General features: G+C 51.8%; 1 protein-coding gene and 1 long non-coding RNA gene across 4 annotated transcripts in view; one reads left to right on the top strand and one right to left on the bottom strand.

The window, feature by feature from the left end:
- The window catches only part of DKK3 (dickkopf WNT signaling pathway inhibitor 3), a 41842-nt gene that overhangs the window by 9250 nt on the left and 10013 nt on the right, over window positions 1-22579 (top strand). The window contains exon 3 of the mRNA XM_025459497.3: window positions 2030-2113. Coding sequence (XP_025315282.1) covers window positions 2030-2113 — 84 coding nt within the window. The remainder of the gene's footprint in view (window positions 1-2029; window positions 2114-22579) is intronic.
- LOC112667642 (uncharacterized) lies at window positions 2127-20828 on the bottom strand. Of its 3 annotated transcripts, none has more exons than XR_003141204.3 (3): window positions 19271-20827; window positions 11361-11416; window positions 2127-4697 (listed from the first exon to the last, which is right to left on the bottom strand). It is a non-coding gene; the product is annotated as an uncharacterized LOC112667642 (long non-coding RNA). The 3 variants fall into 3 exon arrangements; XR_007404791.1 differs by lacking the exon at window positions 2127-4697 and adding an exon at window positions 8740-9380 and having other exon boundaries at window positions 19271-20822; XR_007404792.1 differs by lacking the exons at window positions 2127-4697; window positions 11361-11416 and adding an exon at window positions 14832-16372 and having other exon boundaries at window positions 19271-20828.

Genomic DNA, 22579 nt, shown 5'->3' with positions numbered 1-22579 from the left:
CCCAACTCATATGTGCAAGGCCCAATGGCTCTCACGAGAGTCTCACTTTTTGTTCAAATGCCCAGGTCATGACTTGGTTGAAACAATAGTGTTTCTGTGTCATGGAGCATAAACAGGTCAATTTTTATGGGCCATCGCCTTGACTGTATGTAGCCTTTGTGTGGCTTTTCTCCCACTGCAGACTGATGCACCCAGCTTCAGGATGTACCCCCATCACCACCCCACCCCCAGATAAATGAATGAGTCACCTGCTGAACAGAATCCTTTAGCGTCGCTCATCTGAGCGCTGGAGAATGTTTCCAAAGGTCACTTTTATTTTTGTCAAAACCAATATTAAGTCGTTCTCTTTGACAATAATTAGCTAATAGGTTTGGCTCTTCTTAAGGTTGCTTCTTGTAGATGTTGGAATACGCAAGCATGAGTCCTCCCAGTAACTAGTGTGATCTTGAAAAATTATTTAAATGTACATCCCTCACTATCCATATATATGAAATAGGGACATCAATACGTACATGACAGTGGCATGAGAGTCCAATAATCTAAAGTACATAAGAGCTCATTATAAACTACAAAGTGCTTGCAGCAGCAAGTTGTTCTTATACTCGTTTCTTTCCATAAAGTTATGTTATTGGCACTGGGCAGCAGCTCTCCAGTAGGTTCCAGGGAGCACCTGTCCTGTGCAATGCTTCATTAAAGAGAGGCTGGGTTGTGGTTAAGCATATTCTGGAAACATCTTACTTACTTCTTCTCTTAGAGATAGAAAAAAGCACTTGAGTATAATGAAGGCTCTTAGAAGTCCTGCAACCCGTACCTGCATTATAGGACTGCACAGTTTAAAAAATACATATACCATCAGTTAATTCAGCAAAAATCTGGCTGAGAGGAAGAAGACACTGCCTCTTCACTTGGGAGAGGATTTACTTACTTAAAAGTATTAAAGTTTGTTTATGAAGACATGATCCTTATCTCTGCAGAACTGGGATTTGGTCCATTATGACAAAATGGCTGAGTTCCCACTCTGTTCTGGACACAGCTTCCTTTTAATGTTATTGCTGGCGGGAGCTCTACAGATGTCCTAGAAATGAGGACATCATGAATCAGAGAAGTGACTTATTCCAGGTTACACACTAGGTGGTTGTTGGTAGCTGAGCCAAGGCTCAAAGAACACAGATCTCCTACCTGCTGGGCCGGCGTCTCTTCTGTTCTTCGTGCCCAGCACAAGCATTCCTTAGACGGGACCTCTGTCAGGGCAGGAGCAGCCCGGGGGGCACGTCAGGATGAAGAGGCTCCACTCTGAGGTACCTGCTGCTGCCGAGCAGAGTCCGATCCAGACAGCAGATAGGGGAGCCTCCCGTTGTACGTAAGCACTTTCTTGGTGAAATATTTCACCAGAACCGGGAGGGGGGCAGCTGTAGCTAAAACCTGCTTGCTTCTCATGAAACATGTTGGATGAGACACCCAGACCTGTCATCGTTGAAAATCAGGATGTTGACATTGAGTTTCAAGTGATGAGCCTCAAGCACAGTAAAAACAACTACTGCTGGGGGACGCCTGGGTGGCTCAGCAGTTGAGCATCTGCCATCGGCTCAGGGCGTGATCCCGGGTCCGGGGATCGAGTCCCACATCAGGCTCCCTGAGAGGAGCCTGCTTTTCCCTCTGTCTATATCTCCGCTTCTCTCTGTGTGTCTCTCATGTCTAAATAAATAAAACCTTAAAAAAAAAAACAAAAAACGACCAGCTACTGCTGAGTATTTGCTGCAGGTCAGGCTCTGTGCTGAGCGCCTTGCCCTAGCCTGCTCATCTCCCTGCAGAGCAATCCTGGGAGGTAGACTCCGTTAGGCTTCTGACTGCTGCACAGAGAAGGGGTTGCCCACCTGACGGCTGCTGCTGGAACTCAGAAAGCAAAGGGGAGTGGGCATCCTGTCCACTTCGGCAGATGCTCCTGCTTCAGAGAATGGAACCAAGAAAACGTGCGGGATTTGCCCAGAATTCCTTCTGTTTCACATTCACTGTGTTTGCTCTGCCGTAGGTCACCAACAACCAGACTGGACGAACGGTCTTCTCAGAGACGGTCATCACATCTGTGGGAGATGAAGAAGGCAAAAAGAGCCACGTGAGTTGTCATCTCTCCTGGGCTCCCCCTCTTAGCTTGCAAAGGGTGACCCAGACTTCAGGCCACGGGCCGAGGGAGCTGACTCTCAATCACCTCTCCTGCCTCCTTTCTACGGAGATTGCCCGGGGCCTACATTTCCACCAGGATGATGTGGTCTGCTAGCAGGCTGGAGCGGAATGCTCTCTGCCTCAGAAACAATAGGGAAACGAAGTTCAGTTGTCATGGGCGTGGCTCCCTCTCAGCCCCAAAGGGAGCAAGGAAGTAGCAGGTACAATGACCAGGGGTCCTGGCAGCAAGATGTGGTCCGGCCAGCCTGGACTCCCCAGAGCCTCTGGTGTGGCCAGGCCTTGTACAATCTCAGCCCTGGTCAGGCAGCGTGAGAGCAAGAGAACCTTAGTTGGTGGAGCCTGATGGCCTAAGGGAAAGGGGGTGCCATCCCGCTCCAGGCTTCACGCTCTGGTCCCCTTGTGGTGTTCCTACGACACAGTTACCTGTTGCTTTGTCCGGTGGCGGGACTGTTTTATAAGATTACAGAGTCCTAATGCTGGAAAGGGGCATCATTTCACAGAAGGAAAGCCTGGGCATAGGTCAGGAGATGACCCAGCGGAAGTCACTGGTCTCCAGACTCCCAGGCCTCAGGGACTCAGCTGCACTTGACCTTCTCAAAGAGGTGGCTGGCTTCAGACGCACACGGCTGGTGAGGCGTGGACAAGGTGACTGCTGTGTGACGTGGCCAGCAGTGAAAATGTGCTCCTCTATGGGGACCCCAAGACCTGGTCTTTCTTTGTCCAGGTGTCTGACACAAACTTCAGCTGCAAGTTCTTATCCTCCGAGCTGCAGAATTTGTTCCTGGCCTGCAGAGGGGGTCAAGGACTTTTTCCTCACCCCTTTTGGCATCATCACAGAAAGAGAAGCAGGGTGCCGGTCATAGCTAGGGAGGAGGTTGCGATGTGGTGGGTAGTTGGTGGGTTCTTTTTGATTGTTTCTGGCACAGAGCTCAGACATTTACTTCAGGCTGGGGGTTGAGGGAAGAGTTTGGTTGGTCCTGTGTGATGATAGGTGACCCACCATCCAAGGGGCCTGGGGGCAAGGTCTGTGGTGAAATGGAAAGAGCTCTAGCAGGGGGGGCTGGAAGCATGAGTTTGTCACGTGCTGGGTCATCCCGGTCACAGAAGCCTTTGAAGTGAGGGCAGGATTGACTAAGGTCAGGAGGAAAGATAGGCTAGCTTTCAAAGGTAGGAGGGAAGAGGGAAGGAAAAACAGAACAAAACAAACACCCATAGGATATGGTCTGGTACCAAGAGGAAAAAGCTTCAGAGTATTCCAGATTTAGGTCTCTGGGGCCCAAGGGGCAAGGAAAGCCTCGAGCCATGGAATAGAAAGGGCAGGGGAAACAACTCTCAGGGCTATGAATTAGGGTTCATAAAAGTCTTTGTTGAAAAAGACTTTTAAACAACAACAACAAAAAGTCTTTGTTGTCAAGTGAAAAAAAAAACGAACAAATGCATATTATTACAATTATTACACAGTGGTACATCTTTGCTCTGGGGAGCTTCTCGGAACCCAGAGGGCAGCAAGCCTGACTATGAATAGCACACCTGCACCTGCCCCAGGCCAGGTGCACAGACGGCCTCCAACACCCACACCCATGCCTAGCCTCTTTTGGCCCCCAGGTGAGGCGATTGTGTCAGGTTTTGAGCCCTGTAGTAGGGGACTGAGGCTCCAGGACAGGTAGGCAGGGGAGAGGCGAGATCTTGCTCGGGTCAGGGAGCCGCTGACACCCGTCCATGCTGCTGCCTGGGAGTTTGCTTACTAGCTTTCCCCACTGTGCATGGTCTTATGTGCCCATGTGTGTTCATGCTTCGGCCCCAGCTGGAAAGGCCCAGAATCTCCACACCTACACACACAGTGTCTTAGGTCCATCCTGTGATGGAGGGCACGCGGTGCCTTTGCGCAGTGTGTAATCCAAATTCCCATACCTGACGGTCTTGGGAGTGCAGAAGGGTGATAGGAAAAGATAGATCACAGAAATCCAGTTTTTCTTGAATTCTCTTTAGGCCCTTGGGATATTAACTCATTGAGTTTCTCTGTGGGAATAAATTCCAATTTGCGTGGCTAGAAGGGAGATGTGGAGCATGTGGTGCTTGACTGGCCAGTGTCTGGCAAATCCCATGGGTCTTGAGAGACTAGACTGGAGACTTTTCACGCCACCTGGGGAAGGGATATCGTGTGGCAGGAATGGTGGCATGTGTACCTTACAACAGCTTCTCTCGTTGTCATTGTGGCTGGCCAAGAAGAGTCAGAGAAGCGAGGTCTAGTTTCAAGTGCCCACAGAAGTCTTCCATTCAACCCCTCTTTGGTTCCTGGTTCACCATTGTCCCAACACAATAGGGCTGGGGCTTGAGCATCATCTTTACAGAGACGCAGGGCTCCTTTGAAGCGAGTAGGAAGCTGTAAAGCCTAGATTGCCTTCAAAGGGATGCGTATGGACAAACATCGTCATCCTTGTCCCATTCTGTAGTTTCTGAACATAATGAGTTTTACAGTTGGCTCTGAGATGCATTAGGCGCTGAAGAAACTTTCTCTGAAATGGAAAAGAGAGATTTGCTGTTCAAAAGGATAAAATCCTACGCGGCTCAAACCTTAAAATACTGTAACCCGGGGATCCCTGGGTGGCGCAGCGGTTTAGCGCCTGCCTTTGGCCCAGGGCGTGATCCTGGAGACCCGGGATCGAATCCCACGTTGGGCTCCCTGCATGGAGCCTGCTTCTCCCTCTGCCTCTCTCTCTCTCTGTGTGACTGTCAAAAATAAATTTAAAAAAAAATTAAAAAAAAAATACCGTAACCCGAGGCTGAATTTTCAGGATTTAAAATTCCCAGATGAATTCAATTTAAAATAATCAAGCACCCCCTCTTTTCCTTTCTTTGAATGCTGGTATGTGTATTAATATGTATGGTAACCCGAGGAGGCCCTTGGAAAGTTACGGACAGTAATACTATATGCCTGTCTAGGAAATTCAGCACAGCATGTGCAAGTATTGGTCTGTTTTTACACTCAGATGTGAAAGGGGAAGAGGCCAGCGGGGCTTGTTATTTCACCTGAGTGCCCCTGCGACAGTGATGGGGTCTGACGTCTTTCTGTGAGGCTTTTGTTGGGAGCCCTCGGCCCGGCTCCCTTCACGGGCCAGTGGGTGGGCTGATTGATGTTGGGCTACTTTTGAGCAGAGGGGTTAGGAAGAAAGTGGCATGCCGGAAGCCAGAGAGCGGACAGGCCATTATGCATGAACGAGAAGCTTTTATTTATAGAACTGTGTCCCTAAACATGAAGAATCTTGCCCAATTAGCCAAGGCACCATTTTGAAGGGACATGTCCTCTCATTAAAATACGGCTCACTGCTACAAAGCTTATTAGCCCATCGTGCATTTGCCGGCTTTTCTGTTTTCACGTCAGAATGTGATCTAGAAGAGTGGGCTCATTTGCTTCGCCAGCTGAGCATAGCTAGTTCGAAGAACAGGTTCAGTCATGTACAGCCAACTCCAAGGGTTTGCTCAAGACTCATGAGGCCACAGGTACATTTCACACCCCAGACAGCCACGTGGTCGCAGTTTGAGTGGCTGAGACTACCTTGTCCCAGAGAAGGATCAGGGCACAGGTGGGGTACCAGCTGCGTGTGCTCCCCATACCCCGACATTTGACACTGGAGTCACCCTCATCAGTACGGTGGGATTGCTGGGGGCACCATGATAACAAGTCACTGGGGGTTTATTTTAAAAGAGGTGCATCGGGGAGGGCAAGAGTCTGTTAGGGAAACTCCATCAGCTCCCAAGGGCCCTGCCTCCTGGAGAGTCCTGTCTGTCGGGCGGGGTGGGGGTGGGCGGGATTGGTCGCCAAGTCCCAGGAAATGCAGTCCTTGCCCATCTGTCTGTCGTCACTGTCGAGGTAGAATGAAGTCTGAACAGGTGTGAGGCCCACCTGGGTTCAAGCCCCACCCTGACCCTCGTAAACCCTGACCTCTGGGATTCGGTTTCTTCATTTACCAAATGTGGCTGAGAATCCTGGGTTGATAAAATTGGGTGAGAATCTAGGAAGGGAAGGCAAGGTTTATAAAAGCTCTTTGTGTAAGGCTCATTATTATTGAAAAGTAATTAAAACTGGGTTCTAATTGGCTTCTTCTCGGTTCCCAGCAACCTACTGCAAAAAGAATGGAATTTGCCTGGGAGCTGGGGGTCTGCGTGAGGCCTCCGAGGGCTTCTCTCCTTTGATGTGTGTAGCCTGGGGCTAAGCTCTCCAGAGGCCCGCCTCCCCCTCTGAGTCACCGACTTTGCCAGAAGCTCTTCGCTCAGGTTGACTCACCCTGCTGAACTTGTCCTTGCGAGGCATTCATTCCATTCGTGTCTGTTCTGGGCTTTGGGGATACACACTGAGGGAAGGATGGGCCGCAGGGAATGGCAAGAACAGGGCATGGTCGGGTGCTGACAAGCTGCAGGAAGTTGGCAGGATGTAGGCCGGTTTCTATAGAAATCAGAGACTTCTGCTTGTGAGAGTGATAACTTAGTCTTGTGCGAACGTGCAGGTCTCCAGTCCTGTGATCAGACATCTGGGTACGTTTGCATTTCTAGACTTACAGTTTTGAGTTGACTTTGTGATTTCTGGCCAAGTGTAAGGCTCTCGTGCCTTAATCCAGTAGGAAAAAAAAAAAACTATAGGAAAATTTGAGGAGTTCTGGATGTTTCTGAGAAGTGGATAAACAATCCCCAAATAAAGTTGAGGTGGGTGAGCAGACTCGAAGAAGGAGTAGGCATTTCTTTTTACCTATAACCTAACTATATCACATTGTACTCTCCTCAACCCAAAAATCCTTCCAATGGGAATTCATTAAATACACATGATTCTACATCCAAAATCAAAATACTATGAGGTTCACAAATCAGTTTCATATGGGTTCCATAGAAGTTGATATGAAGGGATGCCTTCAATAAAACGTTAAGTGAAAAAAAGCAATTGCAGAGCCGTGTATGGCTCATTATATAAAATATAGAAAGTACACTTTACATGCACAGCATCTAAAAATATCTCATTTTTAGAAAGAAGAAGTGTGTGTGTGAAAAGCTAAGCAAAAATATATGCTAAAAAAATTAACAGTAGTAATCCGTGGAGGAATTGAAATGTGCAGACATTTTTCCTGTATCCATGTATACATATTTTTAATGTTTTATTTATTTATTTTAATTTATTATTTATTTATTCCTGAGAGACACACACAGAGAGAGGCAGAAACACAGGCAGAAGGAGAAGCAGGCTCCATGCGGGGAGCCCGACGTGGGACTCAATCCAGGGACTCCAGGATCACCCCCTGGGCCGAAGGCAGGCGCTCACCCACTGAGCCACCTAGGGATCCCCTATTTATTTCTTTAAATTATTTTTCAAAATATTTTTGATGTTTTAAAAAGGAGCTTATGGTTGATAGTTTTGCCGTAAACATCTTTCTGTACTTTCAAGTGATTTTACAAATAGTTTCATTGTGTAAGTCCCAGAAACTAAGTGGCTAAGACAAAGGGTGGACATATCTAACACTTGGAGAGCTATTGCCAAGTTTTCCTCCAGAAAGGCTGTACTGCTTTTACCCTTAGTAGCGGATGCTGAGACCATCCGTTTCACGGGCCCTCACCTGTGGGGGTGTTACAGTGGGCGATCATCAGATCTTCTTGTTTCTGTTTCTTTGGTTATTAAGTCAAGGGGAATGGCTGTTCGGGAGTTGTAAGTTGTAGCAAATACGGAGGCTCCACAGACAGATTTCTTCCTTATTTCCTCTTTCAGGAAGAAAGGTCAGTGTTGCATTCCAGGCTGTTCCCAAGGCCAAACACCATCTGCCCCACTGCGGGGCCAATTAGGAAGGCGTGATGTTCCAGTGGGAACTAGCTGAGCGTTCAGCATCCATGTGAGGGAGGAGGCTGATGGGCCATGAGTCACACGGGGAGTGGGTGACGGTGACATGCTGGCTCGAGACAACAGCACTCCCTCCTTCCTTCTCCCCCTACCCTCCACAAACACCCGGAACAAATGTTTCTATGCCTCCTGTACGAGAAGCACCTCTGCAGGCTTGGGTACAGGCAGATCCAGGTCCAAGTGCAGCTCTGTTGCTTAGGAGCCCTGTGATTTTGAAGAAAATCCTTTTTTTTTTTTAAGATTTTATTTATTTATTTATTCATGAGAGAGAGAGAGAGAGAGGCAGAGACACAGACACAGGCAGAGGGAGGAGCAGGCTCCATGCCGGGAGCCGGAGGTGGGACTCGTGGGACTCAATCTGAGGTCTCCAGGATCACGCCCTGGGCTGAAGGCGATGCTAAACCACTGAGCCACTGGGGCTGCCCTGAAGAAATTCTTTAACTGCTCTGAAGTCTTTCGTTTCCCCATACATACAGGCAGGTTAATAAAAGTACCTTTCATATGCTGTTACCCTGTGAATAAAACAATCCACGCAAAAAAACAAAACAAAACAAAACAAAAAAAACCCACCATAGGTTGTCTGGAATGCAAGAGTAAGCAGTCAGTAAGTGCCAGCCATCTGTTGTTATTATTTAATTGCCTCCCAAAACCAAAGCTATCAAAATTCCCAGTATTACGTATTCAACTCCTTGTATTTGCACATTTATTGAGCACTTCCTGCGTGTCTGACAAATAAATGCAAAAGACAGTCCCTAACATCAGAGAGCCCCCAGGCTGGTAGTGAATCAGAAAAATACAAGGCCATTGCAATGTGAATTTCTGTTTCCTAAGGCAGAGGTCGTACGGGGCATGGTGGGAGCACTGTGCAAGTGCCAGATCAGGTAACCAGGGAAGATTTTGTTGGGAGACAGTCCTTCATAGTTTATGGCATTTCTTCTCATTTTATAAACAGAGACACTCCTAGCCCTTTTGCTCCAGACTGTCTTTTCAAGGATGTTGGTACAGCAGGCAGCCTTGGAAGACAGAGATAGCTCATCTTCCTGGGCAGAGGGCAGGTGTGACTGCATTTCATTATAGAAGATTTGAGTTCTCTAAGCTTGACATTCCTGAGCCCACTGAGGGCACAGCACCCACCGAGGCCCCTCTGTGTTGCCCCATGGGACTGGGAACTGTTGCAGACGTGCTGCTTCTGTGCTGTCGGCAATGAGGTCCCTTGTCTCTGAGCCGGGCAGCTCATGTCTTCTGCTGCCATCCATGAAACTGTGGAAGGCTCACTCGTCATCTTGCAAGTAGGCTGAAGTCACATTTCTCGGCAGGTTTCCTGCAAGGGGTGACAGTTGAACAGTATTTTGAATGATGTCCAGGATTCTCAATTGTGGGAAAGAAGGGCGTTCCTTGCAGAAGCATTCTTTGTTCAAAGTCATGGAGGCATGTGGCAATAAGACCGTGTTTGAGGAATGCAACATAGTTTAAAATGCCAGAGCTGGGGGACGCCTGGGTGGCTCAGTGGTTGAGTGCCTGCCTCTGGCTCAGGGCCTGGTCCCGGGGTCCTGGGATCGAGTCCCGCATCAGCCTCCCTGCATGGAGCCTGTTTCTCCCTCTGCCTGTGTCTCTGCCTCTTTCTCTGTGTCTCTCATGATTAAATGAATACAATCTAAAAAAAAAAAAAAAAGAAAAGAAAGAAAGAAAGAAAGAAAGAAAGAAAGAAAGAAAGAAAGAAAGAAGAAAAGAATGCCAGAGCTGGATGTGTGCTTGGGGGAGCAGCAAATGAGGTGGGGGAGGGGCAGAAATTAGATCAGCCAGGGCTTCCAGAGCCCAGCCAAGGTGTTGGAAATACATGTTGAGTTAGTAACATCCTCGTCTGAAACACTTCAACATGCCCTGTGCTGTATGTACAGTGTACTGAGGTGCCACATAATCCCCAGAGGAAAGAACCAGGAAGACGGTTTAAATGGTGGAAACATGGGTGGAGACAAAGTTTTGCTTAATCCTGCTGAAGTTCAAGGTCCGAGTCCCTCGTGCCCTGCAAAACTGCCTGGCCTCAGAGATTAGACTCTGGAAATTTTTACCTAGAAGGGGAACAGTCTGCTTTTGCTTGGTGCCACTAGCTAAGTGACAGTGATTTAATTTGAAATTTCATTAGGCTGATGGCGTCTGCTGCAGAACAAGCCTGTTTCTGTGGTTGCTGGGTAGCTGGAGCATGTCGGGGGCTGAAAAGCTCCCCATGCAGGTGTGTGGCTGTCTGCTGCTACGTGGACCCAAGGACCCCTCCAGAGCAGCCTGGGCAACATGCACCACAGAGCCTTTGCATCCTGGCGGTAGGATATGTGGCTCTGCCCTTCCTTGCCCCTAGGCATTATTCTGGAAAACCCACAAAGCTCATGAGTCCATTTTGTTTTGTTTTAAAAATAACATCAAGGAAAACAAAAATAGTATCAAAGGCCACAACATCCCACCAGCTCCTCTCATTTAGTCTATATTGGCTCAGAAAGTGACCAGATGAACCACCCCCTCTCCAGATCCACCTCTTTCTCATTTTCAGGGTAAATTCTGGTAAGAGTTCAGACCAACCCCATCATGGTATGATGTCGAGTGCTCACTAATAATTAGTGACCATGATGACATTAATAGAGATGATGAGGATGAAGGTCAGAGCTGCCATTTGTGCCATCCTTGGCTGTGTGCCAGGCATCCTGCTTGGGATCCAACCAACTTCCCCTCCCATGATCCGCATGCATGACAGCCATATAAGGCAGATATCCTGTTGACCCCATTTTATAGATGATGTAACTGAGGCTCAGAGAAGTTGTACAACAGAGGTACGTGGCAGAGCCAGTACTAAAAGGAAAAACCAAAACAAATCACTTAGGTCTTGTGGATTCCTAAACTCTTAAAACCGTGTTCTTAGTAGAATATTTTCTTAAATTGTGGCAAAATATATACAACTTAAAATTGATCATTTTGGGGGTATGCAGTTGAGTAGTAAGTACATTCACATTGTTGTGCCACCAGTCTCCAGAAATCTTTTCATGTTGCAGAACTGGAACACCGTACGCATTAAACCAAAACTCCCTCCGGCCTCTCCTCCCCCAGGACGTCCACGGAGAGGGTTTTGTGGTGGTGGCAGCAGTGTTTTAATTCCCACTGGTGTAGGGAGCACTTCCTGGGAGAAGGGCCAGAGGAGGGGGCCAGTAGAGACCTTGGTCATGCCCTGTCCTCCTCTGGCTCACAGGTAGGGCTGGTGGAAGGGACCTGGGTGAGGCTGGGGACTCCCCATCAGCCTGGGATCCGATGAGCTTACCTGGTCTCCCTGTCAGGCGGGAGGGAACACCTGCTCGCGGTGCCATGTCCAACGGCCTGTAGGAAAAATAATTGGGGTTGGGGTCACGGAAATGTTTGCACAGATCTCATGGCCGCTGTCAGTTTCATTTGTCACCTCCACTTCCTGGAAGAGAAAGGATAAACAAGACATTTGGGTACATTTAGGGGAGGACCGTGCAGTGGGATTTGGAGTCTGAAGTGCCACAGGTCGAATCCCTGCTCCTGGGGGAGCTCCCCTCACTGCTCTGAGCACTGGTCTCTGCTCTGTTAAAGTAGGATTTAGTGACTGCCCCAGGGGTGTTTTAGAAGTAAGAGACATTGGGGATCCCTGGGTAGCTCAGCGGTTTAGCCCCTGCCTTTGGCCCAGGGCACGATCCTGGAGTCCCGGGATCGAGTCCCACGTCGGGCTCCCTGCAGGGAGCCTGCTTCTCCCTCTGCCTGTGTCTCTGCCTCTCTCTCTCTCTCTTTCTCTCTGTGTCTATCATGAATAAATAAATAACATTCTTAAAAAAAAAAAGAAGAGACATTGCGTGGAAAGCATCTGATACTTAATAGATGCTTAGTAAACGTAAATTCTTTCTTCTGACATGCTTTCCCAGACCCCGGGGCAGGAAACAGTAGCTTCCTAAATATGAGTGCGTCAAGTCAGTATATGTTGTACTGTCACTTGAAACACAATAATTGAGAAACTTTCTCAGATGATGGCCACCAAGGTGCTGGACAAAAGCAGATGAAAAAGCTATTGATTGTGAAGATAGTCCTTGTGCCAAAGATTAAAGTAAAGCGGTATTGCACTGAATCACAGAATTGTAAGTGGCAGAAATCAGAGGGACCCTCGAGCTCCTATAGACCAGGGAGGAAAGCCTGTGGCACAGGCATTGTCCCCCCACCCCCGCCGTGACTATGGCAACCATCGCTAATCAATTGCAGTCGTTTCCTAATGAGCCCAGACAGGCCTCAGAGCTTGAGACAACCCAGCACTTCAAGCAGCCACTGATGATCCATGGGAAGCATATTAAAAATCCATTTCTCATCCCTGCTCTAGACCAGACCTCTCATTTTACAAATGAGAAAGCAGAGATGAATTTTCTCCAAATCATGTAGCTTTTGGAGTCAGGACCTCTTGTCCTGTTCAGTTGTTTCCTGTTCAGGAAGCAGGGTCTAGGGGCCGCTGTTTCTGTGACTTCTCCTACGGTTCGTAGCAGAGAAGTGGTCTGTCTAACACTGAGAAAGATGATGAAGACCCGTGGGGAAGGGTCTTCTCAGGGCTGCGGAGAAGAATCAGAAGTTCATAAAGTGGCAGCCGGGAGAAGGGTCTAGAAGACGGTGAGCCCCGGGAAGGAAGGGACCTTGTCACGTTCACCTCCATATGGACAAGGGGTAGGTGCTTAGTAGTGGAGTGAACGGATTTAGGGATGAAAGCTGTATGACCAAGGAGTAACTTGGGAGCAGAAATCCTTGAAGATAAGGTTCAGCAAAGAACTACAAGTATGCAAAGGACTTCTTTGCTAGAAAAGAAGATCCCCTCTGGGTTTTCTTGCTTTTGTGCATGTGTCTACATTATTGAACACCTCCTGTTTCTTGGGCTGCATCCCAGGTGCTCTTCCATGTGTTACTTTCTTTCTTTTTTCTTTTTTAAGATTTATTTATTTGTGAGAGAGTGAGCACAAGCAGCTGGAGGAGCAGAGGGAGAGGGAGCAGCAGACACCCTGCTGAGGAGGGAGCCCCATGTGGCGCTCCATCCCAGGACCCTGGGATCATGGCCTGAGCCGCAGGCAGATGCTCAACCGACTGAGCCCCCCAGGCGCCCCTACGTGTCTTACTTTCTAATCCTTAGAACCCTGAGAAGTAGATACCATTTTACAGAAGAGAACACCAGAGTTCAGAGAAGTTAAATTCCCAGGTCTGTGGTGGATGGTTGGTTGAACAGTAGAATTGGACTGTGAGCCCGGGCATAAGTTTTGGCCTTTTCAATCAGAAGATATATTTGTGGGATCCCTGGGTGGCTCAGTGGTTTAGTGCCTGCCTTTGGCCCAGGGCCTGATCCTGGGGTCCTGGGATCGAGTCCCACATCAGGCTTCCTGCATGGAGCCTGCTTCTCCCTCTGCCTCTCTGCCTCTCTCTGTCTCTCTCTCTCTCTCTCTCATGAATAAATAAAATCTTAAAAAATATATATATATATATATAAATATTTGTGATAAAATCATGAAAGTTTGCAGCCGTGAATCCAAGTGCTTTTGAAGGGGTTGTCACGACCCCTCCACCCCTCATTACATTCCTGTCGTTTATATCGAGTCATTGAACACCCCCCACCCCCGAATATGCCCAAAACATGAGAAACCAAACTCACCAAAGCACCAGTCCCAGTCCGTGGCAGTGAACCCCAGAACCCCACCCCAAGGCAGAGCCCCCTGGGGTCACCGAGAGGGGAGGGCAGAGGAGGGCACTCGGGAAACCGTGGAATGTCTCACCCACTTTTGTTCTTGCGTGAGCCCCGCTGCCACTGAACGGGAACGTTCTAAACCCCTGGAGAGAAGCATTTTAAGTGGGTGGCATCCGCCCGTATCTGGCCAAGTTGGCCACCGACCAATCTCAGCGACGTGATGTGGAAGGTACAGCCGCGGGGTGACAGCCCGAATTCCCGTGGTCTCAGGGGTCAGGGCCCCCCGAAGAGGGAGCCGGGGCCTCGTGAGTAGTGGCCGGAGGGAGCACCCCGGCTGGAAGGAGGTAGGCCCAGCGCCGGGCACAGCCCCCCGGACGCCCCGACCCGGTCTACGGGCCCCCCGCCCCCGAGGGGTCACACCGTGGCGGGAAAGGCCGCTCGGCCTCCTCCGTGCCTGCCTGGCCCAGCTGCTCCCCTGCCCCCCAAGAGCTTTGCTGGGACCTGAGGGTGAAGGGCACCCACTGGGTGCCACGGACTGTGACCGGTTCACCTGTAAGCTCTGCTCCTGACCGCTTCCCAACCCCCCAAACAGGGGGGCCCTGGCCCGATGCGAAGACCTGCCGGTGGCACAGCCGGTCAGCGGCGGAGCTGCGCTGGGCGCCTGGTGCCAGGAGGGCAGATGGGGGCCGCGGCGGGCGGCGGGGTCTGGCCCGTGGCCTCTCACAGGTGAGGACGCTGGGGCCCGCGGTGGTGACCCGCTTAGCCCGGCTCGCCCCGCCCGGGGGCGCCGCCTGGGGGCGTGGGCCTGGCTCCGGGCGCCTGCCCGCGCTCCTGCCTCCCCCCTCGCCCCGCCCGCCGGAGCCAAGCGCGGGCCGCCGCGGCCCCCTGTGGGCAGGAGGCCCGAGCCCGTGTGCCCACGCCTGGAGCACGCTAAGGCCCGCTCCGCGCCCTTCAGCATGAACGGTTCAACGGCCCCCTTGCCGCCCTCGAGGTCGTAGGACGTGGTGGGGTGTTGGGGAGCAGAGGGGGTCATTGCTCAGGGCCCGAAAGAGGCCGGGGCTGCGGGGCTGGAGAGGACTTGCTTCTGCGGGGAAACAGCTTGGCGTTTGTGTCATGTTGCTTAAAATTGTCTTTTTGCTGCTTTTTTAAGTGGAAGGATTTCTTTGGGCTGTATCTTTAAAAGAGGGCACGAGATTGGAGGCACCAAAGCAGTGTTGTTGTTGGATTTTTTTTTTTAAGATTTTATTTATTTGTTCATGAGACACACGGTGGGGGGGGGGGGGCAGAGACACAGGCAGAGGGAGAAGCAGGCTCCACGCGGGGAGCCCAGTGTAGGACTCGCTCCCGGATTCCGGGACCACACCCTGGGCCAAAGGCAGATGCTCAACCGCTGAGCCACGCGGGCGTCCCTAAAGCAGTGGTGTTTTAACCTTGGATGTGCATAAGAAGCCCCTCCTTAACCTGGATAGAACTTGTGGAAAGGAAATAGACATTTGTCTTCACTGACTTTGAAATTAAAGTGGCGCTTCCTTGGATCTTGAGGGTAGGCAGCGAAGCGCAGTGTTATTAGCAGTGCCTTTGTCGCCGGTGTCGGTTTTCTGTTCCCTTAACTGTTCCAGATGTCTTGAAATAGCATCTGCCCTCCTCACTCCTTAGAAGTTGAGGCTGTGGTCAGGCCTGCTGCTGGGTCTTACTACGGAGTGAGCTAGTAAAGAAGCTCATAGCACCGTATCTCAAAATACTTTGGTAATTGTATTTCAGTCTTTCTTTGTAATCTGGTGTGTTTTCCTCTGTTCACCTAAATTCGTTGTTCTGAGCAGGGGTCCGTAGGCTTCATTCAGCTGCCATAGGAGTCCCTGGCACAAAAAGGGTTAAGAACCTCCTGTTTTGAAAGAGGCCAGTGGCCAGTGCCCACACTGGAGCCTCTGAGTCATTTGGATTTAGACATGGCCTCTCGGGCAGAGCTGTTGTGTGAAGGGGATCCATCTGTTGCCCTTCCTGGAGTGGAATCCCCACCATCGGAGATGGAACTTGACCGCCAGTCTCCAAGGAATGCCAGCCTCCGTTCAAGTGGCTTGAATCCTAAAGACCATGAAGACCCATTCACAGGACACTGAAGTTTGAACAGATCCTGGTCACCAACATTGTGGGGGTTCTTGAAAATGCTGAGATTGGCATCCATCTCAGATGGAGGAGTGTCTGGTGCTCCCCGATCTGCTGTTTGATGCCGGTGTGGCCCAGTTGGGAAGGCTGGAGGCCTTCGTCGCTGCTCAGCAGGTGAACCGCCTCCTGAAATATCCCCTGACCTCTGTCTCCCTCCGAGGCCTGTGTCACTGATGGCTCAGCTCAAGGATACAGAAAAGACGTCCAGTTGGAGATATTCAGGATGTCGGCAGGATCACTGCACTGCCCCCAGAGCCTGTTGTTTCTCAGAGAAGACCTCACTCGCTCCCCTGAAGACTCCAGCCTTTGGGATGGACAAGAAGGGAAGAAAGCTGAGCTAGTCTTCACCGCCTCGCGGTTCCCTCCAGTACACGTGCGTAGGGGGCCGAGTCTCAGTACACCAGCCTCTGAGGAACTAGATCTTTTATAGGCACCATCTCCAAGGACTAAGGGTAAGAAGGGACATGACGACACATTTATTACTTTCTTCCCAAGGCAAAGGAGAATCCCTGCGAAGGGATTGGGCTAGGCTGAGTCAGCTCATGGACTCCTATGAAATGAGTAAACGAGATACCAACTGAGTAAATACTGTGAAACTCTATCCATCCCCAATGACGGAGGAAGGATTGTGCGTGTAACCAAGATGTGTCTGAGCAGTAGGAACACTCTCACGACCCAGTCAGCTGTTTGTAATTACTGCAAAGCATAGCAGATCCTGCACCCTGCCCTGAAACCTGCCCCGGTCCTACTCTGCATTTTCCATGTTATTCTTCCCCTTGAGGGAATGAAGGAGTCACATAACCAGTCGCATGAATGAGGCCAGGGTTAGTGAGCACAGGTAAATGATGGGAACATGGCTAACTTTAATCCCATTAATTGCTTTGTGGAAAGCAAGGTGATTTCATTAGGGGCCGTGTAAGATTTCTGAGGCTGAGGACACAGAGTGGCGGCTACCCTCCAAGGCCCTGGCTGGCTCCCACCCGCCATGGGCACGTGGGAGCAGCACGCTGGTCTGCAACCCAAGACGCTGGCTGTGGTCTCCAGTCAGAAGTGAAAAGGCCCAGGACACCGCTGCCAAGGCAACAGCTCTGCTGCCCTCCAAGGCTGAGCACTGTTTGTCTGGGGCAGATGCCAGCACCACGGGGAGCTCCGATTTTGGTTGAATGTGTCACAAGAAGTGGCCGAGGCCTGGCGAGACTGGAGGCAAAGGGAGGCAGAATGGGAGCCAGACAGTTCCATCAGTTCAGAACTAGAGAAGGAAGAGGAAGGCGATGACGCCCAGATGCCTGAGGTAGCTCAGTTTGTAGACGAGAGGCCAGGAGCTATAAAGCAGCTGCAGCCCTTCAGACCAGTGCCAGAAAGCTCGTGAGAAACAAGAACCACGACCTGCCTTCCCAAGACATTACTGCCATGGCTTCCTGGGGCGTCTCCTAGGAGACCTACCTGTGAAATCCCCGATCCCTCTCCCCCCTGGAGGGCTGCTCACAATTCTGTGTCTCCTTCCAGACCCCTGGCACATCGTAGTCAAGGAGCACTCTTGGCTCCTGAGGCACAGCATGACCCAGGGGGACCCACCATCGCTCCCCAGATGTTGCTTCTGACACCTGCCATTCCTTGCTTAGAACATTTATTTTATTTATTTTTTTAAAGATTATTTATTTATTTATTCATGAGAGACACACAGAGAGAGGCAGAGACACAGGCAGAGGGGGAAGCAGGCTCCATGCAGGGAGCCCAACATGGGACTCGATCCCGGGACTCCAGGATCATGCCCTGGGCCGAAGGCAGGCGCTAAACCGCTGAATCACCCAGGGATCCCCAGAACATTTATTTTAAAAGGCAGAAAGCATCAAGACCCTCACCATGGCCTTCTCTTCCTGCACCGTGGGGTCAAGACTAGGATTAGGGGGTGGCCTCCTCCTCAGAGACCAGTTAGGACCACGGGGGGGGGGGGCACCCCTAGCAGCCAATCCCAGAGACTCAGCATCAACGAGGATTGGTGTTTTATGAAAAATCACTTGAATTCCTAGAAATGCTGGCTCTGCTGGACTTTTAAACAGTGAGTGGAGTTATCCAGCCAATGGAAATGGCATCAAACCTGCTTGGCCTGGAGGGCAGCCAAGGGCCACAGAGGCTGGAGAGTGGCTGAGTCCAGAGAGGACCGAAGTGGAGACAAAAGGTTCATACCGCAAGCCCGCAAGCTCTAAGGCGAGTAAGCAGAGGGACGTGGAAATGGCCACCTCGCTCTAGGTGGCGGCTTGCGATTGCCGAGAGCCCATAACCCGCCATACTTCTTAGCAGCCTACCCGCAGGGGAGCGGGCCCAGCAGAGGCACCCACAACTTTGGGAAACGTTGCTCTAGTTGTCTCTTCCCCCAAACTCAGCGGTGCAGGACAACCATTTGTTATGCTCGTGGATGAAGGGTCAGGAGTTTGGGAAAAATATGGTGGGGATAATTCATCTCTGCTCCACAGTCTGGGAGCTCGGACTTGAAGCCACAGCTGACTTCAGTTGCTAAGACCAGAATCATCTAGGGTCTCTTTGCCCTCAGCTTCAGCTGTTGCCTGGGCCCCTCGCTAATGCTGCTCGCCTCTCTGTGCAGCCTGGGCTTCCTCCCAACATGGAGGCGTAGTTCAGAGGACATCTGAAGAGGGAAAGAGCCAAGTGGAAGCTATGCTGCCTCTTGTGACTTGGCTCTGTAAGTCATGCGGTGCCACTCCCTTCACTGTCAGTCCATTCAAGTGAATCGCTGGAGCCTGTGTACTCTGTAGCGGTGAGGATGGGATGATTAGGTGTTGGGTACGCTGCCCTTCCAGTTTCTCCTATTTATTTCTAGAAATAATCTGTGGGTCCAAAGAGCTATAAGTGCTCTGGGTGAGAAGATGCCACGGCCTCAAGTGCAGGTCTCAGGGGGCTTTGGGGACTGCAGTGTTTCCCAGCGTGGGTAGCCTAGTGACACCAATGACCAACACCCAAGGGTCACCTTGGCCTACCCATCAGAGAGAAAAGATCCCCCCCCCCCCCTCCTACGCTCACACAACCTGAATCTTGGCTTTTGCATAGTGGGTCTTGACAAGTCTTAAAAACCTCCTTTGGTCCTTTGAGTCCAGACGCCTTTCCTCTCTTCACCCCAATTTTATTGGAGTGGACGTGGAGGGCCAGCAGCACCAAAGAGACAAGTGCTGGCTGCCCAGGGGGAGAGCGAGGGAGGGCTTCATCGAGGAGGAGCCATCTGTGCCGCTCCCTAAAGATGAATCAGTGAGGGCATTCTAGAAGTAGGAACTAGGATTGGACCTTAGGAGGGTGGTGAGGAACTCCAGTGGGAAAGCAGGTTGGGAGCTGACCTGAACTTAGAGGCTCTGGATGCCATGCAGAGTTTGGACTCCAGGTCATGGTTGGCAGGGAAGGTGGAAAGAATCAGTTGCAAGGTGGAGTGTCCTCAGGCTGAAGGTCTGGTGGGGACTCAACAATCTTCATGAATTTGCTAGAATCCAGGACCTCCGAGCCCTGTAGATACAGAGACGGCATTCCTGGACCTCTCGCCAGCTATATCCGGACCTTACTGATGCGTACACCAAAAAGCAAGGTTATTTTGTAAGAGTGAGTGCACCTCTTCTCAGTGGCAGAAATGTTGAGACCCCATCCAGGACACCCCCAATCTGGTGCTGAGGTCCTGGGGAGCCAGGTTGGTTGTTTGAAGGTTGCTGGGTAAGAATTCAAACCACGGGAGGTTGATACTGTGGGGGGCAATTCATGGGTTCCAGGCTTTGCTGCTGCAGCTGGAGTAGCGAGCTCCCTACCGCCTGAACCCCAGGCCCGCCTGCCAGGTCACCGGGGGACACACCTGTTTTTTTACTCACTCCGCCCTTGTCACATTACTTTATTATGCTGTGTCACAGATGCAGTCTGGCGGTTCCCAGGCCTGGAGGGCCGTCTGTCTCCTCCCATTAGGTGTAGATTGAATTAGTCCGAGCTCAGCTTTCTCGAGGGTTCCTCTGCTGGAGCAGCTTTCAGAACAACTATGATGAGGGACGTGCGTAATCAGGTTTGTGTTCTAGGAAGACAGTTGAGGCTGCAGCAGGAGCCCGGTGGGGAGGCTGGCCACCAGCCCCTAGGCTACCACTGTGGTGCCAAGAGTGAGGCGTGACCTCAGTAGAGGGTCCGGGGGGGCCCTCTGTGTTCGGAGTCTGAGAGTGAGCCCCTCTCCCACGTTGCAGGCCCTCGCAGGAGCAGGGCAGGAGTAGAGACGGCTCCTGTGCCGTGCAGGGCTGCAGCAACCACGCCGCGGGGCGGGGCAGTCCTGGGAGCGGGACTTCCCTGACGGGGGTAGAAGGGGGGCCGTGGAGGGAGGGCCCCGCAGGACGCCCCCCGCTCCGTGACCTCGCCAGGAGCCGGCAGGTGTGGCTTCTGGGTTCCCGCTGCTCACACACCTCTGTGAGTCGCGCAGCTTCCTGGAGTTTTCCGGACATCTGTTCCCGCACCTGTAAAGTGGAACAGTAGCAGCACTTCTCTCAGCGCATCGTGGGGAGGACCACAAGTTAGTGTCGAGCGCAGGCCAGCGCCGGCCGCCAGGCCACGGGACCTAAGCCCGGCCTTACGTTTCCTTGTCGTGATCGCGATCATCGTGGGGAATCCGGGGCCTTTCCCCCAAGTACAGAGGCTGTGCCTGCACATTCGGCCCCTCCGCGCGTCTTGGGCTCTCCGATGGCCTTGTTGGCTGGTCATCATGGGTATCGTGGAGGCCACCCCTCTTCTGTGGTCACTGATCCCTCCTCTCCCAGGGCCAGTCTCCCTCTCTGTCTTCCGAGAAACACTCCTGTTGAATCTTCTCCTTGTTAATAGATTTGGCAGATAAAACACAAGATGCCTTGGACGCTACTAAAGTCATTTTTAGTATAAGTCTGTCCCGTGCAGTCAGTCATTGGTGCATTCTCTGCTAAAATATTATTCATTTGCCTGAAATTCAGATTTCCCTGGGCATCCTGTATCTTTATTTGCTGAACCCAGCAGTCCTACCCACTGTCAAAGCCCAAAACTAAGGGGTCTCATGCAAGTCCGAACGAGGAGTCAGGAGTCCCGGTGGTCAGGACTGGGTACAGCGACATTATTACCATTACCTCATACTGGGAGCCTTGGAGGTGCTCCAGGACTGGGTACAGCGACATTATTGGTGCTTTGGGACCCGGAGTTCCTGGCAGGCTCCTGATGACTTGAGCAGCAGGCGTCTCGTGCATGTGGCACGCTGACCGCATCCTAGGTGAGTTTGGCAAAGGTCAGACCCAGCCAAGGCCCAGTGGTTCCACCCCAACTGTCTGCAGGGGAAATGGGGGCTGGGGGCGGTGCAGACCCCAAGACCCTGGAAGCGGTGGGTGCTAGAAAGGGCTCCCTGTGTTGTTTCTAGCCTAGGTGGGGCGACAGTGCTCGTACGGTTAGGGAGGACTCCGGCTCATGGAGAAATTTCCTTTGGAATTAAATACAGGCATGACTTTGACAGGGGAAACCTCACTCAGGCCTAAAGAATGTGTTGGGAAGTTCTGAGCGTGGGGCTGGCCATCTCTGGAGGCTGGCAGGAGGACCCAGGCTTTCGTCTGGAACACCCCGTCTGCAGAAGCTCGGTGGGTGTGCAGGCCTCCCCAGCAGGCTGGTGCGGGGAGGGGGCCCGGGGGGGGGCAGGACGGGAGCGAGGGAGGGGCAGGAGGAGAGGGAGAGCTCAGGACCATTTCCCGAGGATCCCTGGCACTGAAGGGCGGGGAGCGGGTGTTCTCCGTACTTGGTTTTCCAGCGCAGGCGGGACGTGCGCTCCTCTTTCATGGGCTGTGCAACTTGGGGGGAGGCCCCAGGAGCCCCGGGCTTCTGCAGAGATCGCAACGTCAGGATAAGAATAGCTGGCGTCCCTGCTGGCTCCTGCCCGGGTTTCTCCAGAGGGCCAGCTCTGCTTCGTGGGTCAGGCCAGCACTCTCGATGAGGCTTGGGGCCCCCACCCGGCCCGAGCTGGCTTAAAGTTTCCAGCACAGCGTCCAGGGGAGGCTGGGGGCGCCCTGCTGCGTTCGAGACAAATGTGCATTTTACATGTTCCTGAGACTGACCTGCTTTTAAGGTCAAAAAAAAGGCTGAAGAAGGGGAAAACAGGCCTTGGGAATCTCATGGGATGGAGGGGAGGCTTCCTGCGGCTTTCTCACAGCACCTCTCCTAGCCTGGCACCAGGGCCCAGCCTTGGGGACCCTGCTCTCCTGCAGAAGCAGCACCCAGGCCCCCAGCATGCCTGCACCCCGGGGTCCTGACCGAGCTCCGTAGAGCCCTGGGTTGGGCTTGTGCGCGGTCCTTGCCACTTCTTCCCCCATGACCTTGATGAGCGATGTCAGCTCCCTGCCCTGGTTTCCTTGTCTATAAAATGGGGCTCCTCTTGTTCTCTTTGGAAGACAGAGGGGATAGACCTGTGGGTGCCAAGGTGCCCGGCACCCGTGGGCGATGGAGGGGGTTGTTTTTCCTTGCACGCCTGCTTATCCTCCTCTGTCAGATGGCAAGTCCTGGGCTTCCTCGTGGTTCTGTGTGACTGGAGCAGAGGGCTCCAGGGTGACGCGGGAGGTAGTCTTGTGGTGCATGAGGATCCCTGGCTTGACCTGATGTTCTGGGCCTTTTCAGTAGAACGGTAT

The sequence above is a fragment of the Canis lupus genome, chromosome 21 (genome assembly GCF_003254725.2).
Source record: "Canis lupus dingo isolate Sandy chromosome 21, ASM325472v2, whole genome shotgun sequence".
In the NCBI taxonomy this organism is placed as follows: domain Eukaryota; kingdom Metazoa; phylum Chordata; class Mammalia; order Carnivora; family Canidae; genus Canis; species Canis lupus.
Note: the sequence above shows the minus strand (reverse complement) of the source record. Positions and strands in the feature narration are given on the sequence as shown.